This window comes from Cololabis saira, chromosome 3 (assembly GCF_033807715.1).
Source record: "Cololabis saira isolate AMF1-May2022 chromosome 3, fColSai1.1, whole genome shotgun sequence".
Lineage (NCBI taxonomy): Eukaryota > Metazoa > Chordata > Actinopteri > Beloniformes > Belonidae > Cololabis > Cololabis saira.
In genome coordinates, this window is record NC_084589.1 from 51,370,446 (window position 1) to 51,388,103 (window position 17,658).

A 17,658-nucleotide genomic window follows, 5' to 3' on the forward strand; every position below is an offset into this window, starting at 1 on the left:
TAAAATCACAGTTGTGTGCAAATTGTGCAAGAAAGAATTTTCCTTTTATCCCCGGAGCTCTTCCAGCCTCCACTACCACCTCAATGCCAGACATGTTGCAGCTAAAACAGACGACGCTCCTGGTTCCAGCAAACGTGTTTCAGACATAGAACGTTTACAAAAAGACCTGAAACAGCTTGAATATAGCTAACTTGAATTTAGGTTTGTGCCTTGTGGACATTACAATCATATCGCTATTATTCATATTGCACTTTATGTTAACACTCAGTTATCAAAATAAACACAATTTTGTTGTTGAAGCTAATTTACGTGTCAATTCAATGATTCAGTCATACAGGACTGTCTCAAAAAATTAGAATATTGTGATAAAGTCCTTTATTTTCTGTAATGCAAAAATGTCATCCATTCTGGATTCATTACAAATCAACTGAAATATTGCAAGCCTTTTATTATTTTAATATTGCTGATCATGGCTTACAGCTTAAGAAAACTCAAATATCCTATCTCAAAAAATTAGAATATTCTGGGAATCTTAATCTTAAGCTGTAAACCATAATCAGCAATATTAAAACAATAAAAGGCTTGCAATATTTCAGTTGATTTGTAATGAATCCAGAATGTATGACATTTTTGTTTTTTTAATTGCATTACAGAAAATAAAGAACTTTATCACAATATTCTAATTTTCTGAGACAGTCCTGTGTGTGTGTGTGTGTGTGTGTGTGTGTGTGTGTGTGTGTGTGTGTGTGTGTGTATATATATATATATATATATATATATATATTTATATATATATATATATATATTTATATATATATATATATATATTCGTGGTGGGACTTGATTAAAAAAAAATTGAATTAATTAGAGGCTTTGTAATTAATTGATCGCAATTAATCGCATATCAATATTTGACACGAGAAGCAACATTTTTCAATTTAAATGGATTTTGGTATACAGGACTGTCTCAGAAAATTAGAATATTGTAATAAAGTTCTTTATTTTCTGTAATGCAATTAAAAAAACAAAAATGTCATACATTCTGGATTCATTACAAATCAACTGAAATATTGCAAGCCTTTTATTATTTTAATATTGCTGATCATGGCTTACAGCTTAAGATTAAGATTCCCAGAATATTCTAATTTTTTGAGATAGGATATTTGAGTTTTCTTAAGCTGTAAGCCATGATCAGCAATATTAAAATAATAAAAGGCTTGCAATATTTCAGTTGATTTGTAATTAATCCAGAATGGATGACATTTTTGCATTGAAGAAAATAAAGGACTTGATCAGAATATTCTAATTTTCTGAGAAAGTCCTGTATGACTGAATCATTGAATTGACACGTAAATGAGCTTAAACAACAAAATTGTGTTTATTTTGATAACTGAGTGTTAACATAAAGTGCAACATGAATATTAGGAATATGATTGCATTGTCCACAAGGCACAAACCTAAATTCAAGTTTGCTATATTCAAGCTGTTTCAGGTGTTTTTGTAAACGTTCTATGTCTGAAACACATTTGCTGGAACCAGGAGCGTCGTCTGTTTTAGCTGAAACATGTTTGGCATCGGGGTGGTAGTGGAGGCTGGAAGAGCTCCGGGGATAAAAGGAAAATTCTTTCTTGCACAATTTGCACACAACTGTGATTTTATCCAGGTTTCCACTCGGTAGTTTTTTAAAACTAAAATTTCCCCCCACCGAACCAGCAACGACTTCCCATCAGTTTAGTTTCCATTGTTGTTTCTCGTGTTGAGTTCTGTCCATCAGCGTTACGGGAAACTTATACCGGGAACTGGTGCAATGAGAAACGTTCTGCACTGTTTGGAGTGCAAAAGTAAATTGCGATTAAGAGAGAGAGAGAGAGAGAGAGAGAGAGAGAGAGAGAGTTAAAACAGGTGCCATTAATCCAGGTAACGAGTGAAGGACAGAGGAGCCTCTTAAAGAAGAACTTACAGGTCTGTGAAAGACAGAAATCCTGCTTGTTTGTAGGTGACCAAATACTTATTTTACCCAGGAATTTACCAATAGGGCTTGGTCACCAAGGTGCATTCTGGGACGCGGCGGCCGTGTTGGCAGCCTCGTGAGTGTAAACAAACAGCAGTGTAGTAGCAGCAGAGGTGGTAGAGTAGCCAAAAATTGTACTCAAGTAAAAGTACTGTTACTTCAGAATAATATGACTCAAGTAGAAGTAAAAAGTAACATCCAAATAATTACTTGAGTAAAAGTAAAAAAGTACTTGGTGAAAAAACTACTCAAGTACTGAGTAACTGTTGAGTAACGTCTGATTTATTTTTTTAAAACAACCATTCAAACAGACAAAAGTATAAAATAATAATCTTAAGGCAAATTAAATCAATAAAATAAATTAAAATTAGTAAAAAATAGCTTAAATTAAAATAATCTTAAAGTAAATTCAAGTACTTTAATACATAATAAAATAAATAAAATAACAGAATCAAAAAAATAAATTAAGCAAAAGTAGTACAAAATTTCAAGCCTTTGTACTTTTCTTTTTTAACCAGGCAGAACTAGAAAAGTAACAGCTCAACGTAGCCTAATGTAGCGGAGTAAGAGGAACAGTTTCTCCTTCACAAATCTACTCAAGTAAAAGTAAAAAATATAGTGATTCAAAACTACTCCTAAAAGTACAACATTTCCCAAAACTTACTCAAGTAAATGTAACGGAGTAAAAGTAACTCGTTACTACCCACCTCTGAGTAGCAGTGTAGTACCACCAAGTGAACAGACGGAACGCAAAGAAAAAGATGTTAAAATGCCGGAAAGGAACTGGAATTTACCGGGATACCTTAAACAAGGAAGCCAGGGAGCGGTATATGGAGAAAATAATGATTATTAACGGTTTGGATCCATATGAAATCCCCATCAAAGAGTGGAGCTCCGATGAGGATTTACTGCCGCAGTTCTGCACAACCCACGTCTTAGGCGACCTTGTTTAGGAGTGTTTGGCAGCTGCTTTGGTAAATGTTTGACTCGCCATGTGTTTCAATAAATTTCTATAATAGTACAACATACAGTACATGTTTTGTATTACTCTTACTTTTTTCTTTTTTTGACTGCTATATTATGCAGAAGAAGCTCCGAGGCGTGAGCAATATTTTTGTTTTCCTCGTGGGATTATTTTCTTCCTCTGCAGCTACAAATAGAGTTAATATTTTTTCCTCAACAAAATAGTTTTATCTGAAGATTGGGGTTAATTGCACCGCAGAGAACTGGGGGGAAAAGTTGGGAATAAAACCCGTGTGAATGATCTGACCCCTGTCTGTGTGAGTGTTTGTAAGAAGGAAAGAAAGAAGGAAGGGAGGGAAGAAGGAAGGAAGGAAGGAAGGAAGGAAGGAAGGAAGGAAGGAAGGAAGGAAGGAAGGAAGGAAGGAAGGAAGGAAGGAAGGAAGGAAGGAAGGAAGGAAGGAAGGAAGGAAGGAAGGAAGGAAGGAAGGAAGGAAGGAAGGAAGGAAGGGATGGAGGGAGGAAGGAAGGAAGGGAGGGAGGGAGGGAGGGAGGAAAGAAGGAAGGAAGGAAGGAAGAAAAGAAGGAAGGGAGGAAAGAAGGAAGGAAGGGAAAAAAGAAGGATAGAAGGGAGAAAAAAAGGAAGGAAGGAAAGAACGGAGGAAGGAAAGAAAGAAGGGAGTAACAGAATAACGGGAAAGTAACGATTACAAGTACTGGTGGGCTAAGACAAAACGAAGAGGGAGCAAGTCTGTACAGTGTGCAGGGGTCCAGCAGCTAAAGTAGCATCCAACATGGCGGCTCCGCCAGGTGATGACGTCATGACAACCAAGCCCTTTTCATTCAGTACAAATCCTACAAAGTGATTTCCTGGATTCTTTCCCCCCGTTCTGTCTCTCACAGTCTAAATGAACCTATGATGTAAATTACAGGCCTCTCATGTCTTTAAGTGGGGGAACTTGCACAGTTGGTGGTTGACTAAGCACTTTCCTGCCCCACTGTATATTTGTCATGTTCCACGTGGGAACGGCAGGACAGAAGCTCTGTGGAAAAGATCCAGCAGAAGTCTGAGTGTCAGAACCCGGGGGTCCCGGACCGGTCCTGTTTGGGGGTCTGGAAAAACCCGTTAGAGGACAGGAAGCTGCAGGCGGACCCACATTCCTGCACAGGTCCAGAGACCTGAGGGGGGTTTCCTTGGGTCACAAGGTCCAGCACTACGAGGAGAAGGTCTTCCCGGTCCAGCAGAACCTTTCCTGCGTCCAGCCAGTTCTGCCTGCGTGTCGTAACCCGAGCCGCCGCGTCATGTGACCACGTGTCACTTCCAGTGAGTCCCAGATTTTCCTTCAGTGAGTAAAAACCCCCTCGTCTGCTGCGACTACGGGGCACAGATTCCCTCACGTCGTTTCATCACCAAACTCAGACCACTACTTTCTTCCACTAGCCCTCCCTCACTATCACTAGCCCTAAAAAAGAAGCCACAGATTTTAGGACACTTGAAATCTTCCCAGGTCTGTCCCAATACTCCCACTACTCCTCGTTTTCATCCCTACTCCTAATCAGGAAGCAGAGAGCCAAAAGCTGTTTTAATTTCCGCTGTAGCGCTGTTAATATGCCACTTTATTAAGTTTGAAAATTTTTTCAGGCGTAAAAGTAACCGTTAAGATCCCCAACCGGGGCTCAGTTTATCCAAATAACGCCTGTTAAGAAATTTGATCCGATGTTTTCGGAGATGAGAAGAGCCGCCGGTCCGGGGCAGCAGCAGCAGCTGTTTCCATGGTAACAGCAGCTGCCGGAGTACAGACGTGATCGCCAGGTCGACCTGCGCGGTCGTCCCAGGGGAGAAAGCTGCAGCTCTGTGGAGAATTACTGCTGGCTGAAATAAACCATTTAGGAGATAAATGGTGGTTTAATAGATGAAATCTAACAGTTGTAGCTACGCCTGTTAAGAAATTTGCTCCGAAAATTTCGAGATTTCTGCCTGCCAGCTCGGGAGCTGATTTATGGGTCCGCGTTAAATTGACGCAGAGCCTACGGCGTAGGGTACGGCGTAGGTTACACAGCGTCGTGTGCCGCACGGCGTAACCTACGGCGTAGGCTCTGCGTTGGTGTAACGCGGAACCATAAATCAGCCTTTATTCTGCTGTGATCTTCGCAACAACGGGCAAACGAGTGATTATATACATTCACTGAGTGAATATTATGAAAGTAAAATATATATTTCTCGCTAGAAATGTAATCAAAACGCATTTTTATGCAGAAACTAACTCAAAATATTGATTTTATTCACTAAAAAATAAGAAATGTCCGCCATGTTTTTTTTTTTGATTCAGTCTGCAAATGATGACGTAAAGCATTCTGGGAAATTTTTCTGTCACTAGTTCAGCTAGTGAGGATCGGAAAACCCTCGATCCGTAGGGACAGATTCAGCCACTACCGTCGTTTTCTCCACTCCCCCTAGGTGGAAAGAGGAATTGGGAACCACTACCCTCACGGGAACGCGCAAAGTTTAGGGGTAGGGATGAAAACTAGGGGTAGTGGGAGTATTGGGACAGGGCCTTAGTAAACGTTCATTTGAAGTTCTGACAGGAAATCAGCAAAGTGTTACCAGCAGCTGTAGGTTTACCCCCCCATGCAGACCCGCCCGTGAAAACATCCCATAATAACACCCCCCCCCCGTGAAAACATCCCATAATAAACCCTTCAGGCCTCCGACCCCGGTTTACTGCGAGGCAGAGCTCGGCGGCGGCGGCGTTGCTGCTCCGGCACTAAAACTGATTTATGTTCCCTCACATGGAAACACTTCTGCGAGGGTGTTGTTGGACCTGGACCCCTCGGTTCCCACATCCCCTCCGCCGAGCCAAGCGCTGCCTTCAGCCTCCGAACGGTAGCTGAGCGGCAGCAGCTGGAACACATTACCCAGCATGCTCGTGCGCTCTGACTGCGGTAGGTTGTGAGCGCAAGTCTCTCCTCCGTCTGGCTCGTAGATGTTCTCCGTCTTTATCGGGTTCCGTTGGGTCTCCATACGAGCTTCAACATGCTTCTTCTTCAAAAATTGATTCTTGCGTGGTGTGCGTGCATGGAGGCGGTTGAGTGCATTACTTATTGTTTTCTTTGAAACAACGGTACCTGCTGATTCCAGGTTTTTCTGCAGCTCTCCACGAGTGGTCCTGGGCTGTTGGACAACCCTAACGATGATTGTTTTGACTCCTCTGTCTGAAATCTTGAGAGGAGCACCTGGCCGTGGCTGGTTTATGGTGATGCCGTGTTCTTTCCACTTCTGGATGATGGCCCCAATGGTGCTCACTGGAACTTTCAGAAGTTTAGAAATGCGCCTGTAACCAATGCCTTCAGTGTGTTTTGCAACAATAAGGTTGCGTAGGTCTTTGGACAGCTCTTTGCTGTTACCCATCATGCAATCCTTCTTGTCCAACACCTTGCTGGTGAGAAACCTTTTTAAAAGGCATCAATCACGACTAAACCAGCTGATATTACTTTGCACTAATATAGGACAGGTTAACTTTCTAAATACTGACCGACTCCAGCTGTTTTCTTGGCTTTCCAGACCTTTTTACCCCTCTTTTTCTTCATGTGTTCAATACTTATTCCCTGTGCCATTTCACTTTATTACACATAACTTAATTTATGGACATAAATGTTTGGATTTCTTAATATGTGTGCATTACTTGGGTTGATGCCGACATCTGGTGAAAATTTCATGTCAATAGCTCGATTAGAAATATGTTTTCTGAGAGAAATGTTGACGTGTTCAATAGTTATTTTCCCCGCTGTATTGGAAGGTCTCCAGAGGTTTTGGAAGGTCTTTGAGGTCTTGGAAGGTCTTCGGAGGTCTGGGAAGGTCTCTAGAGGTCTTGGAAGGTCTTTGAGGTCTTGGAAGGTCTACAGAGGTCTTGGAAGGTCTTTAGAGGTCTTGGAAGGTCTTTGAGGTCTTGGAAGGTCTTTAGAGGTCTTGGAAGGTCTTTAGAGGTCTTGGAAGGTCTTTGAGGTCTTGGAAGGTCTTTAGAGGTCTTGGAAGGTCTTTGAGGTCTTGGAAGGTCTTTGAGGTCTTGGAAGGTCTCCAGAGTCTTGGAAGGTCTCTAGAGGTCTTGGAAGGTCTTTGAGGTCTTGGAAGGTCTTCGGAGGTCTGGGAAGGTCTCTAGAGGTCTTGGAAGGTCTTTGAGGTCTTGGAAGGTCTACAGAGGTCTTGGAAGGTCTTTAGAGGTCTTGGAAGGTCTTTGAGGTCTTGGAAGGTTTCCAGAGGTCTTGGAAGGTCTTCAGAGGTCTTGGAAGGTCTTGGAAGGTCTCCAGAGGTCTTGGAAGGTCTCCAGAGGTCTTGGAAGGTCTTTAGAGGTCTTGGAAGGTCTTGGAAGGTCTTTGAGGTCTTGGAAGGTCTTCAGAGGTTTTGGAAGGTCTCCAGAGGTCTTGGGAGGTTCTCAGAGGTCTTGGAAGGTCTTTGAGGTCTTGGAAGGTTTCCAGAGGTCTTGGAAGGTCTTCAGAGGTTTTGGAAGGTCTTCAGAGGTCTTGGAAGGTCTTCAGAGGGTTTGGAAGGTCTCGTCTGTCGCAGCTGAACCTCTCGGGGTTTACACACCTGAAAACCGGTTCTGCTCTCCCCCGTTTGTGTCAATCAAGGTGTGATGTGTGTTTTCCAGAAATACAACGCCGACTACGACCTGTCGGCCAAAGAGGGCGCCGACAGCCTGGCCTTCATCTCGCTGCTGGAGGAGAAGCTCATGCCGGCTCTGGTGAGACTCCGGCCTTCAGGTGTCCCTGAACCGCGAGTCCCGGGTCTCGGGTCCCGGGTACCGGGTCTGGGGTCCCGGGTCTCAGGTCTCAGGTCTCGGGTCTCAGGTCTGACTCCGGTGTCTCCGCAGATCTACACCTTCTGGATCGAGCCCAAGAACTACGTGGACGTGACGCGGCGCTGGTACGCCGAGCACATGCCCTTCCCGCTCAACTTCTTCCTGCCCGGACGCATGCAGGCCCGGCAGCTGGAGAAGCTGCGCCTGCTGCGCGGAGACGACGGCCTGGAGTCGGGCGAGGAGCTGGAGAAGGAGGTGGGGGCCAGTGTTGTTTTTGGCAGCCATTTTATATTTAGTCTTAGTCTTTTGGACGAAAATGCTTATTAGTTTTAGTCACATCTTAGTCATTTCTACATGTGATACTTTAGTCTAGTTTTAGTCGACGAAAACTCAAAACGTTTTTAGTTGACGAAAACTCAAAAAGGTTTTAGTCTAGTTTTAGTCCATGAAAACTCAAAAAGGTTTTAGTCGACGAAAACTCAAAACGTTTTTAGTTGACGAAAACTGAAAAAGGTTTTAGTCTAGTTTTAGTCAGCTTTGGTAAAAAAAAGAAAAGATAAAAAAGAAAGTATTTTCACCAATATTTACAATAATAAAGGAATGGTTTTAGACATACAAGTTTTACACCCAACAGTAAATACGTTCTGATCTACTATAAGGATTAAAAAGGCCAAAAACTAAAACTTTGGTAATTGTCTTTATTTCTTAAAATTGTGCAAAGACGTGCCCAAAAATGGATGAGGAACATCCAGTCAACCTGACCTCTTCTGCCAGTGCAATTAAGATGCAGATTATTTGTGAAACAAATAAACATCATACAACACCAGTGCATCTTTAACTTGTGCAAACATTCTAAAAACAAAGTAATACAATAAATACAAATCCCAGAGGTGCAGTGAGGTCGGTTGTAAGCTGTGCATCCTTGAAAGTATGAAACAAACATGATGCTTGAAGTTTTGAACATCAATTAATTGGGTCTTTAAAGCAAATTAAAGATCTGGCTAAGCGTGATACCAGACGTCTCCACTAGGGGGCAGAATCCACGATTCAACAGTAGACGACTAGAAAACTGTTTGTTTCCGTCACTGAACCAAAACCAGGCACCGACTAACTAACTGGGTTGTTCTGGGTCGAGGCTCATGAGGAGCTGAGATCTGCTGCAGTTCCTCGACCGACCACTAGAGACAGCCTGGTTCTGGTCTCGGTCACCGCCACAGCGCTTAGCGGAGCCACCACCCGTCTGTATTTACCGGTGTCACTTAAACACTAGCCTGGCGTTTGTGCGTCGGCTAATGGGGATCCTTAATAAACATAAACATAAACACGGCAGCCACTTATGATTCCAACCTCCGTCGACATGTTCACGGTGCGTCCCGCGGGAAACGAGGTCTCAGGAGGTCTTTGAAGGTCTTCAGACATCTTGGAAGATCTTCAATGGTCTCCAGAGGTCTTGAAAGGTCTTCAGGGGTCTTGGAAGGTCTTCGAGGTCTCCATAGGTCTTGGAAGGTCTGCAAAGGTTGAGAAGGGGCAGGGCCAGGGAGAGGAGTCTTGAGGGACGAACCTTCTCCCCCGTCCAAAAGGGGCTGTTACCCTGCCCCTCTCACTCCCACACTGCAGGATCCGGTGTCCGGCAAAGGATGCTGCAACATGGACAAAAGAGAAAAAAGAGAAAAGGGGGGGCCAGCACAAGAAACTACAGGAGCGACTCTAACACACTAGAGTTTACACTACCTAGAGATTTACCAACACCAGCTAGAGGTTTACTAAAAACTAACTATAGGCTTTACTAAACAGAAAGGTTTTAAGTTTAGTTTTAAAGGTGGAGGTGGTGTCAGCCTCCTTAACCCAGATTGGAAGTTGGTTCCATAGTAATGGTGCCTGATAGCAGAACGCCCGCCCTCCAAATCTACATTTGGATACTCTAGGAACTACGAGTAAACCTGCACTCTGAGAACGGAGAGCTCTGTCAGGAACATAAGGCACTATCAGGTCTTGCAAATAATGCGGAGCTAAGCCGTTTTGGGCTTTATACGCAAGTAATAACATTTTAAATTGGATTCTGAATTTTACGGGTAACCAATGGAGCGACGCTAACACTGGAGAAACTAGACTTTGAGGTCTCCAGAGTCTTGGAAGGTCTTCAGAGGTCACGTCCTCCTCTTCAGAGACCGACGGGTCACATGACCACTGTCGTCACCGTCTATGACGTCAGAGAGGACCCCCGACCCGGCGACAACCGATCCAGGTTGTTCTGAATAAAACAGATGAAAGAATCTGCCGACAGAAAGTCTAAACTCGTGGACTCCCGGAGGAGGAAAAGACGGATCAAAGACGCCGTCCGTCCTCCTTCCTGTCGGAGGTCCAGCGCGCGCCGAGTGTCTGGAACATCAGTTTCCAGCAGAGATGTCGTTTCCATGTGCTCACCGGAGGAAACTGGGTCTGGGGTCAGAGGTGGCGGGTCGGGGGGGGGGGGGACCGTGGGAGGGTTCCAGGTCTGCCCCCCCCCCCCCCCCATCCGTGGGAGGGGTCCAGGTCCAGGTCTGGCCCCCCCCGATCACCGATCCAGGTATCGATCGTGTGTTTACTACGGACCAGGACGGATGAGGGCGGGTTGGCCGCCGCGCAGGAATCTTCCCTCAGCGGCGCTGATTGTTCTCTGCTGATCCGCCGCCAACATTTCTGGGCTCCTTTTATATGTTTATACTTTTATGGGATTTCCAGATGAAGGTTTCCAGGCCAACGTTCCTCCGTCGTTCGGAAAGACACGCCGTTTTCAGCCAGCAGATCCGAGCTATCTGTGGAACTGTCTGTGAAACTATCTGTGGACAATCTGCTCCACGTCGACTGGAACAAACGAGTCAAAGGGCCGACGGACGGCTCCGTCGTCACGTGACACCGGTCCAGGTCTCCTCGCCTGAACCGGCCGGAGGTCTCTAGTTGCATCTGGACTCACTCGTCGCTGCATTCCTGAGGAATTATCTGCATTTCTGGGTTAATGCGTCTAAACCGTCTCCCACGATGCATCAGTTCCGCCTGCTCTCGGCGCTGCTTCACCTGCCGGCCCGGTTCTCCTGCATGGAACGTTGATCCGTCTGGGACCAGATGTGACGGTGATTCAGTGATGAGTCCGAGCCCCGCCAGGCAGGTGGAGGACCCCCCAGAACCGGTTTGGTACCAGACTGTAATGGAGCTTTTCCATTAGTACCAACTCAGCACGACTCGACTCGCCTCGCCCCCGTCTTGCGCTTCTCCACTAGGGGCCGAGACGGGTGGAGGCGTGTAGCCGAGTAGATACTTTTTCTGTACCTATTCTGCCGAGGTTCTAAGCGGCTGAGTCGGCCCTGGATCTGACGTCACTACACTACACGCCAGTGATTGGTCGGGGGGCCGTCAGACGATGGAATCAGGAAGCGGGAGTCAGCGCGAGCGGTTCGCGGCGATTTTATCCGACCGACAATGGCAGCACTAACGTCTGTTTGTTGATCCAACTCTGAGGTGCAGATGTTCATAAACCTGGTGCTGAGGAGAGAATTAAAAAGATCTAGACGGAGATAAGGAAGGACCAGATCTACCAGGAGCTCTGTCTCTTCATAGCTGCTCAGATACCAACAGATTTCTCATCAGCTCCGACACAAACAAAGGGGTTGCGCAATCAAGTACGTCCCAGCAGCTTCACCCCAACCCGCCCACTTCTCACCTGACTGTGGAAAAACAAACGAGGGCGAGGCGTGCTGAGTAGGTACTAGTGGAAAAGTGCCATAAGTGAAGTCTAAAGCCTGGATTAAGGTTCTGCGTTAAACCAACGCAGAGCCTACGCCGTTGCCGTGACGCCGTCGTGAACCCTTCGGACTTCTCCGTCACTCCATTTCGCCGCGGTGTAATACCCCCCAGAGCGCTAGGGGGGTGCGATCTTTTCCTGAATGGTTTATCCGACTTTTCCAGTCACAGTGAATTAAAGAGATAAGGACAACTATTGTGCAAAAAAACTAAACAAAAAAAAATCACACATACACGAAGAAAAGAGGCTGAAAGTTCACGACTGCTTCACGAACCGGAACCGGAAATGCGTTGCTACCAAGCGAACCAATCACAGCCCTCTCGGTCTGCGTTGGGTCTGCGTCGCCTCGACGCGGAGTTACAATTTCTGGGAGGTGACGTCAGGCACGGCGTGGCCTGCGCCGTGAGGTGCTCATTGCGGCTCATTGCAACCTGCGGCGCACACTCTGCGTTGATTTAACGCAGAAGCATAATCCAACATTAACCTAGAGGTTAATGGAGATGAACTCACAGTTGGATCCTAGTGGTCAGTGAAGGGGGGGGGGGGCAGGTGGAAGCAGCAACAGGATGACCGGGGATGGGGGGGGTCCGGGAACACGGGCCAGCATGCAGCTCCCGAGGCTCCGGCCTGCAAACATGCACAAAAGAGAAAAAAGGGGGGCCGGCACAAGAAACTACAGGAACGATGGACAAAAATGATGGATATGAGATATTTATAATAAATAAAAATGGAAATGGAGAAGAGAGGCAGGGAAGAGGAGAGGAGAAGAAGGGTGAGAGGCACCGCCCAGTGGATCATGTCGGTCCCCCCTGCAGCATAAGCCTATAGCAGCATATCTACCGCGAAGCTATATTTGAGACTAACTATTATAGTCTTGTTCTATAGCTGCGACTATGACTACTGACTCTAACACACTAGAGTTTACACTAACTAGAGATTTACCAACACCAGCTAGAGGTTTACTAAACACTAACTATAGGATTTACTAAACAGAAAGGTTTTAAGTTTAGTTTTAAAGGTGGAGGTGGTGTCAGCCTCCTTAACCCAGATTGGAAGTTGGTTCCATAGTAATGGTGCCTGATAGCAGAACGCCCGCCCTCCAAATCTACATTTAGATACTCTAGGAACTACGAGTAAACCTGCACTCTGAGAACGGAGAGCTCTGCCAGGAACATAAGGCACTATCAGGTCTTGTAAATACTGCGGAGCTAAGCCGTTTTGGGCTTTATATGCAAGTAATAACATTTTAAATTGGATTCTGAATTTTACGGGTAGCCAATGGAGCGATTCTAACAATCTTGGGAGGTCTCCAGAGCTCTCCAGAGATGTTCAGAGATCTTGGAAGGTCTGGGCGGGTTACGGTTAGAATCAAAGAACATCAGAGAGGAGGGAGGTGGTGGTTCAGTTCTGGGGTTCCTGAGGTCTGGTAGGTCCTGGTTCAGGAACTAAGTGTCTCCTTGTGTCTGTTGTCCTCAGCTGTACCGAGATGCTGCCGAGTGCATGAACCTGCTGTCCCAACGACTCGGCTCCCACAAGTTCTTCTTCGGGGATTCGTGAGTAACTCTGATACCTGGGGGGGGCAGGAACCGCCGGAACCGCTAGGTCCGTCAGGTCGGTCACCATGTCTCCCTCCGCAGGCCCTCGTCCCTGGACGCCTACGTCTTCGGCCACCTGGCGCCGGTCCTGCGGTGCAAGCTGCCCAACGGGAAGCTGCAGCAGCACCTGAAGTCCCTGGAGAACCTGGAGCAGTTCTGCAGCAGCATCCTGCTGCTGTACTTCCCCCGGGACGCCCCAGGTGAGGACCCGCCCGGGTTTGAGTTTACAACTTATTTATTTTTCCGCACTTCTCCCCATCTTTTTCTTTTACGACGACACGTTGGGTTTTCTTTTCCACATTTATGTAGGAAAGTGGATCCAAAGATCTTCTCGTTTTGATCAACGAAAATGAAGACACATTTTAGCAGAGTTTTTATTTTGTAATCTACATTTTAGTCTCGTTTTTATGGAAGAGTATTAGAGCCAGGCAGGAGAAAAATAAAAATATTTTAGAGGAGGAAGATTTTTTTTTTTCATTATGCACTTCAAGAATAAAGTCGAAATGTCGAGAAAAAAGTCGAAATGTTGAGAAAAAATTCTTCTTATTCTTACTCTTATTCTTGAAATTGTATTTCAACATTCTTCTCGACATTTCAACTTTTTTCTCATTCCCGAGAAATGTATTAGTATGGATTGATGGACACTAGCCGAGCAGAAACTTCCCACAATGCAATGCAGCGGTGTTTGGTTGCTAAATGCTGCGCAAATACTTAGCAACCAACAAAAATGGAGGATAACGTTAGCAGTACCAAGCTAAGCTGCAGCAGCATCAACATCACGCTACAATTTAAATGTGAGGAATTAGGTGTGATTTTGCTTTGGTTTCCATAAGATATTAACCAGATGAGTTCATCATTTATTTATCACATTATTGTGTGGGTAGATGTATTTGCAAAGTTTACGAATGAGCTAGCTACAGGCAGCCAATGATAGCTAGTGCTAATGTTATTGTTTTATGGCTTAACGTTCGTTGTATACCCCTATATACCCCTTTTTGCATTATTGGTTTACTATTTTTATATAACAAAATGCAATGACAGTTTCTCTTTATTTTCTTTTATATATTTCTTTTCTTATTTGTGTATTATCATATTATCATGATGCCATATTGTGTGAATGATATACACTGCACAGGATAGGCTAGAATAAGCCCTCGTATTCTGTCTGAAATAAACCATTCATTCATTCATGGCTAGTGCTAATGTTATTGTTTTATGGCATAACGTTGAGTGTGACAGGAGTTGTTACCATGGTAACAACTCCCCCTCCCAACGGCAGGAAGTGCCGTGTGGCTCTTAATATTACGTCCCAATTAATGCATATTACTGATATTTACTCAAAAGTGTGCCGAACTAAAGTATACTTTTTAGTATATACTATTTAGTATGGCATTTTGGACGCACCGGCAGTGATGTTTGAATGATACAGACGCACCAATCAGAGCTGTGGGCGTGGCCTAAAGGTACCGGTCTAACTCCGCCTCTCTCTGGTTCCAGAAAACTCCACCCCGAGGGCGTCGGCGGCGGCGTCGGGGCAGCCGGACGGCGGCGACTTCGACCACGTCCCCAACAAGCGGCGGAAGCAGCTGCTGTCGGCGCTGGTGGCGCTGGGCGCCATGCTAAGCTACGCCCTGGTGACGGGCATGGTCTCCATCCAGCAGGAGCGGCGGGGGCGGGCGCTGGAGGAGCCGCCCCGCCTGGAGCACCTGGGGGGGGACGAGGGCGAGGAGGGCGAGGGCGACGGCTGAGGACGAGGACGTCAGGAGGTTCTCACCAAAGACGCCACCAGGGGGCGTGGCCAGACCTCGTCACTCGGAGGAACTTAACCACTCGCTGCTTTCACGGGAAAAAAGAAAACTTCCTCACGTTAACTTGTTTTTTCCCGTCAAAGACGTTTCCGGCGCGATGACATCATCATCATCATCATCAGCTGCTCTTCCACTTGTCACTCGGTGTAAAAGTTAATAAACCTGGAAGTGAGACTTGTTTGGGTTCTGTGTGTTCAGCTGCCCAACACCTGTCAATCAAAGTGAGCTCTGGCCAGCCATTGGCCAAGCCAGCTGTCAATCAATCAGATTAGAAATAGATGTGTTGCTCAGGGGCGTCAATTAGGTATGAAGGTACGGCAGCCGCCACACCTCGGCTTCAGGGGGAAATGTAAATGTTTGTTTTTTAAATACATTAATGGAATTACTCTGTGTCTATTTGTATTGATTATTCTATTACTTTATGAATATAGAATAACTACAAATGCAAATCAGAACATGATCGATTTCACTAGTTATTTTACACTGCAAAAACTCAAAATCTTAACAAGAATATTTGTCTTATTTCTAGTTAAAATGTCTAATTTTTAGTTAAAAAAAATCTCATTACATTTAAGACAAGATTTTAAAAACAACCATTTTCACCTGTTTCAAGTAGATTTTCACTTAAAATAAGTAGAAAAATCTGCCAGTGGAACAAGATTTATTTGCTTGTAATAAGTAGATAAATCTGGCAGATTTTTCTACTTATTTCAAGTGAAAATGTACTTGAAACAGGTGAAAATTGTCAAATAACAAGTTATTTTTCTGGTAATGACTCTTGTTTTAAGTGTAATGAGACTTTTTGACTAAAAATGAGACATTTTAACTAGAAATAAGACAAATATTCCTGGTAAGATTTAGAGTTTTTACAGTGAGTGAGACTGCATTTGAAAAAGTTCCAGTTTTCTTGACCACACAGATCAGCTACATAAACTTCTGTGATGAATATTTGCTGGACGTGTTGATTGATACTCTAGTTAATGTGACTCGTAACCTTGCCGTACCTTACCTTCCACTGAATTGACACCACTGGTATTGCTTGATATAAACTGTAAGTGCTAACTAGCAGGCCGATGAAGAGGCCACGCCCCTAATGATGCGTGATGTCACTGCCCCCAGAGGCAGGTCAGGGAACTGCAGCTTTGATGTTGACTAAGAAATAAAGGTGAAGTAAATTTAGGAAATGCTGTACGATCAGACGACAGAGGTCTTGGAAGGTCTTTAGAGGTTTTGGTTTCGGTCAAAATAAGCACCATGTTGAAAAACCTGTAAATGTTTATCTTGCTTATTGATTTTTTTTATGCTTATAATTGACCGAAATAAAGATTAACTAACTTAAAAACTAGAGGTCTCCAGAGGTTTTCCTCCGGGGGTTTCTGGTCCCCGATCGGGCCGGCGGCCCTCGGGGACGAGAGTCAGAGACCGGAGTCGGGGACCGGAGTCGGGGGGAACTCTGCTGTAACTGAGGTCCTGAACGGTTTAACAAGAAACAGAAAAACTGATCTGTTTCCACCAAGCGGAGCCAGAACCACTTCATGTAACTTCCACCAGTTCAGAAACAGAACAAGTTTCACTTTAACGTGGAACCTGCACCAGTCAAAGTCAAAGTCAAACTTTATTTGTATAGCACATTTACAAACGGCTGAGCCGCAGCCAAAGTGCTTCACAGAAAGTGCTTAAATGTTAAAAGCAAAGACATAAAAAGGGACATTTTTTTAAAAGATATAAGAAAAGAAAAGGGCTAAAAGACAAAATCTGGATAAGACAATATAAAAAGACACAAATTGAAAGCAAGAGATGGGTCTTTAACAGTCATGTTAACGGAGACCGATGCCGGCCCAGACCTGCCCCCCCCGACCAGGGGCCGGATTCACAAAACATTCTTAAGAAAAAAAATCTTCTTGAGTGTCATTTTTTTCTTAAGTTCAGTCTTAAGAAGAAAAAAGAAGAAAAAAAAGTATTTTCTTAACTTTCTTCTTAAGTTTCTTCTTAAGAAAAAACTTAAGGATAAATGGTATTCTTGAAATAAAAGTTCTCAAATTTGTTTTTGACTTTTTTCTTAACTTTAAGAAAACCTTGACCTGTCTTAAAATTTCTTCTGTGAAAAGGTAATAATAATAATAATAATAATAATAATAATAATAATAATAATAATAATAATAAGACAATATAAAAAGACACTAATTTAAAAGTGTGGCAGGGTGGAGGAGCTGCAGCCACTCAGGCTGACGGGACACAGGTGTGTCCCATCAGCCTCTCCACCCTGCCAGCCTTGATAAGGAGGACTGGGAGACTGCAGCTGGGGGAGACTGAGAAGCTGCTGCAGAGAAGCAGGAACTGCTGGTCGTGGTGCTCGTGCACGTGTGGTGGTGTCGTGTGTGAAATAAAAGGGTTCTGCACAAAACTGTGTCCTCCTCTATCCTGTCGGTCGGGCCCCCGTAGCACTCGCACTGCTACAAAAAGCAACAGAAAAAAGGTGGGTCTTTAACAGTCAGGTTAACGGAGACCGATGCCGGTCCAGACCCCCCCCGCCCCCCAGTCCCTGGTTCCCCCCCCCTCGCAGGTCTGGACCTCGGGGACCTGCAGCTGCTCATGACGGCAGCGAGCAGGAATCCTGGGCTGCTGCTGGTGCCAGCTCGCTGACTAATGCCCCCCCACCCAGAACTACCCCCCCAGAACCTCCACCCGGGCTTAACGGGCTGATCTGGAA

General features: G+C 44.9%; 1 protein-coding gene across 1 annotated transcript in view; it reads left to right on the forward strand.

The window, feature by feature from the left end:
• Positions 1-14,918, forward strand: part of LOC133441194 (metaxin-1-like) — a 28,122-nt gene extending 13,204 nt beyond the window's left edge. Inside the window, exons 4-8 of the mRNA XM_061718595.1 lie at positions 7,618-7,710; positions 7,840-8,022; positions 13,022-13,098; positions 13,183-13,340; positions 14,638-14,918. Of these exons, the coding sequence (XP_061574579.1) occupies positions 7,618-7,710; positions 7,840-8,022; positions 13,022-13,098; positions 13,183-13,340; positions 14,638-14,888 (762 nt within the window). The 3' untranslated portion in view covers positions 14,889-14,918. The remainder of the gene's footprint in view (positions 1-7,617; positions 7,711-7,839; positions 8,023-13,021; positions 13,099-13,182; positions 13,341-14,637) is intronic.
• The last annotated feature ends 2,740 nt before the right edge of the window (positions 14,919-17,658 follow it).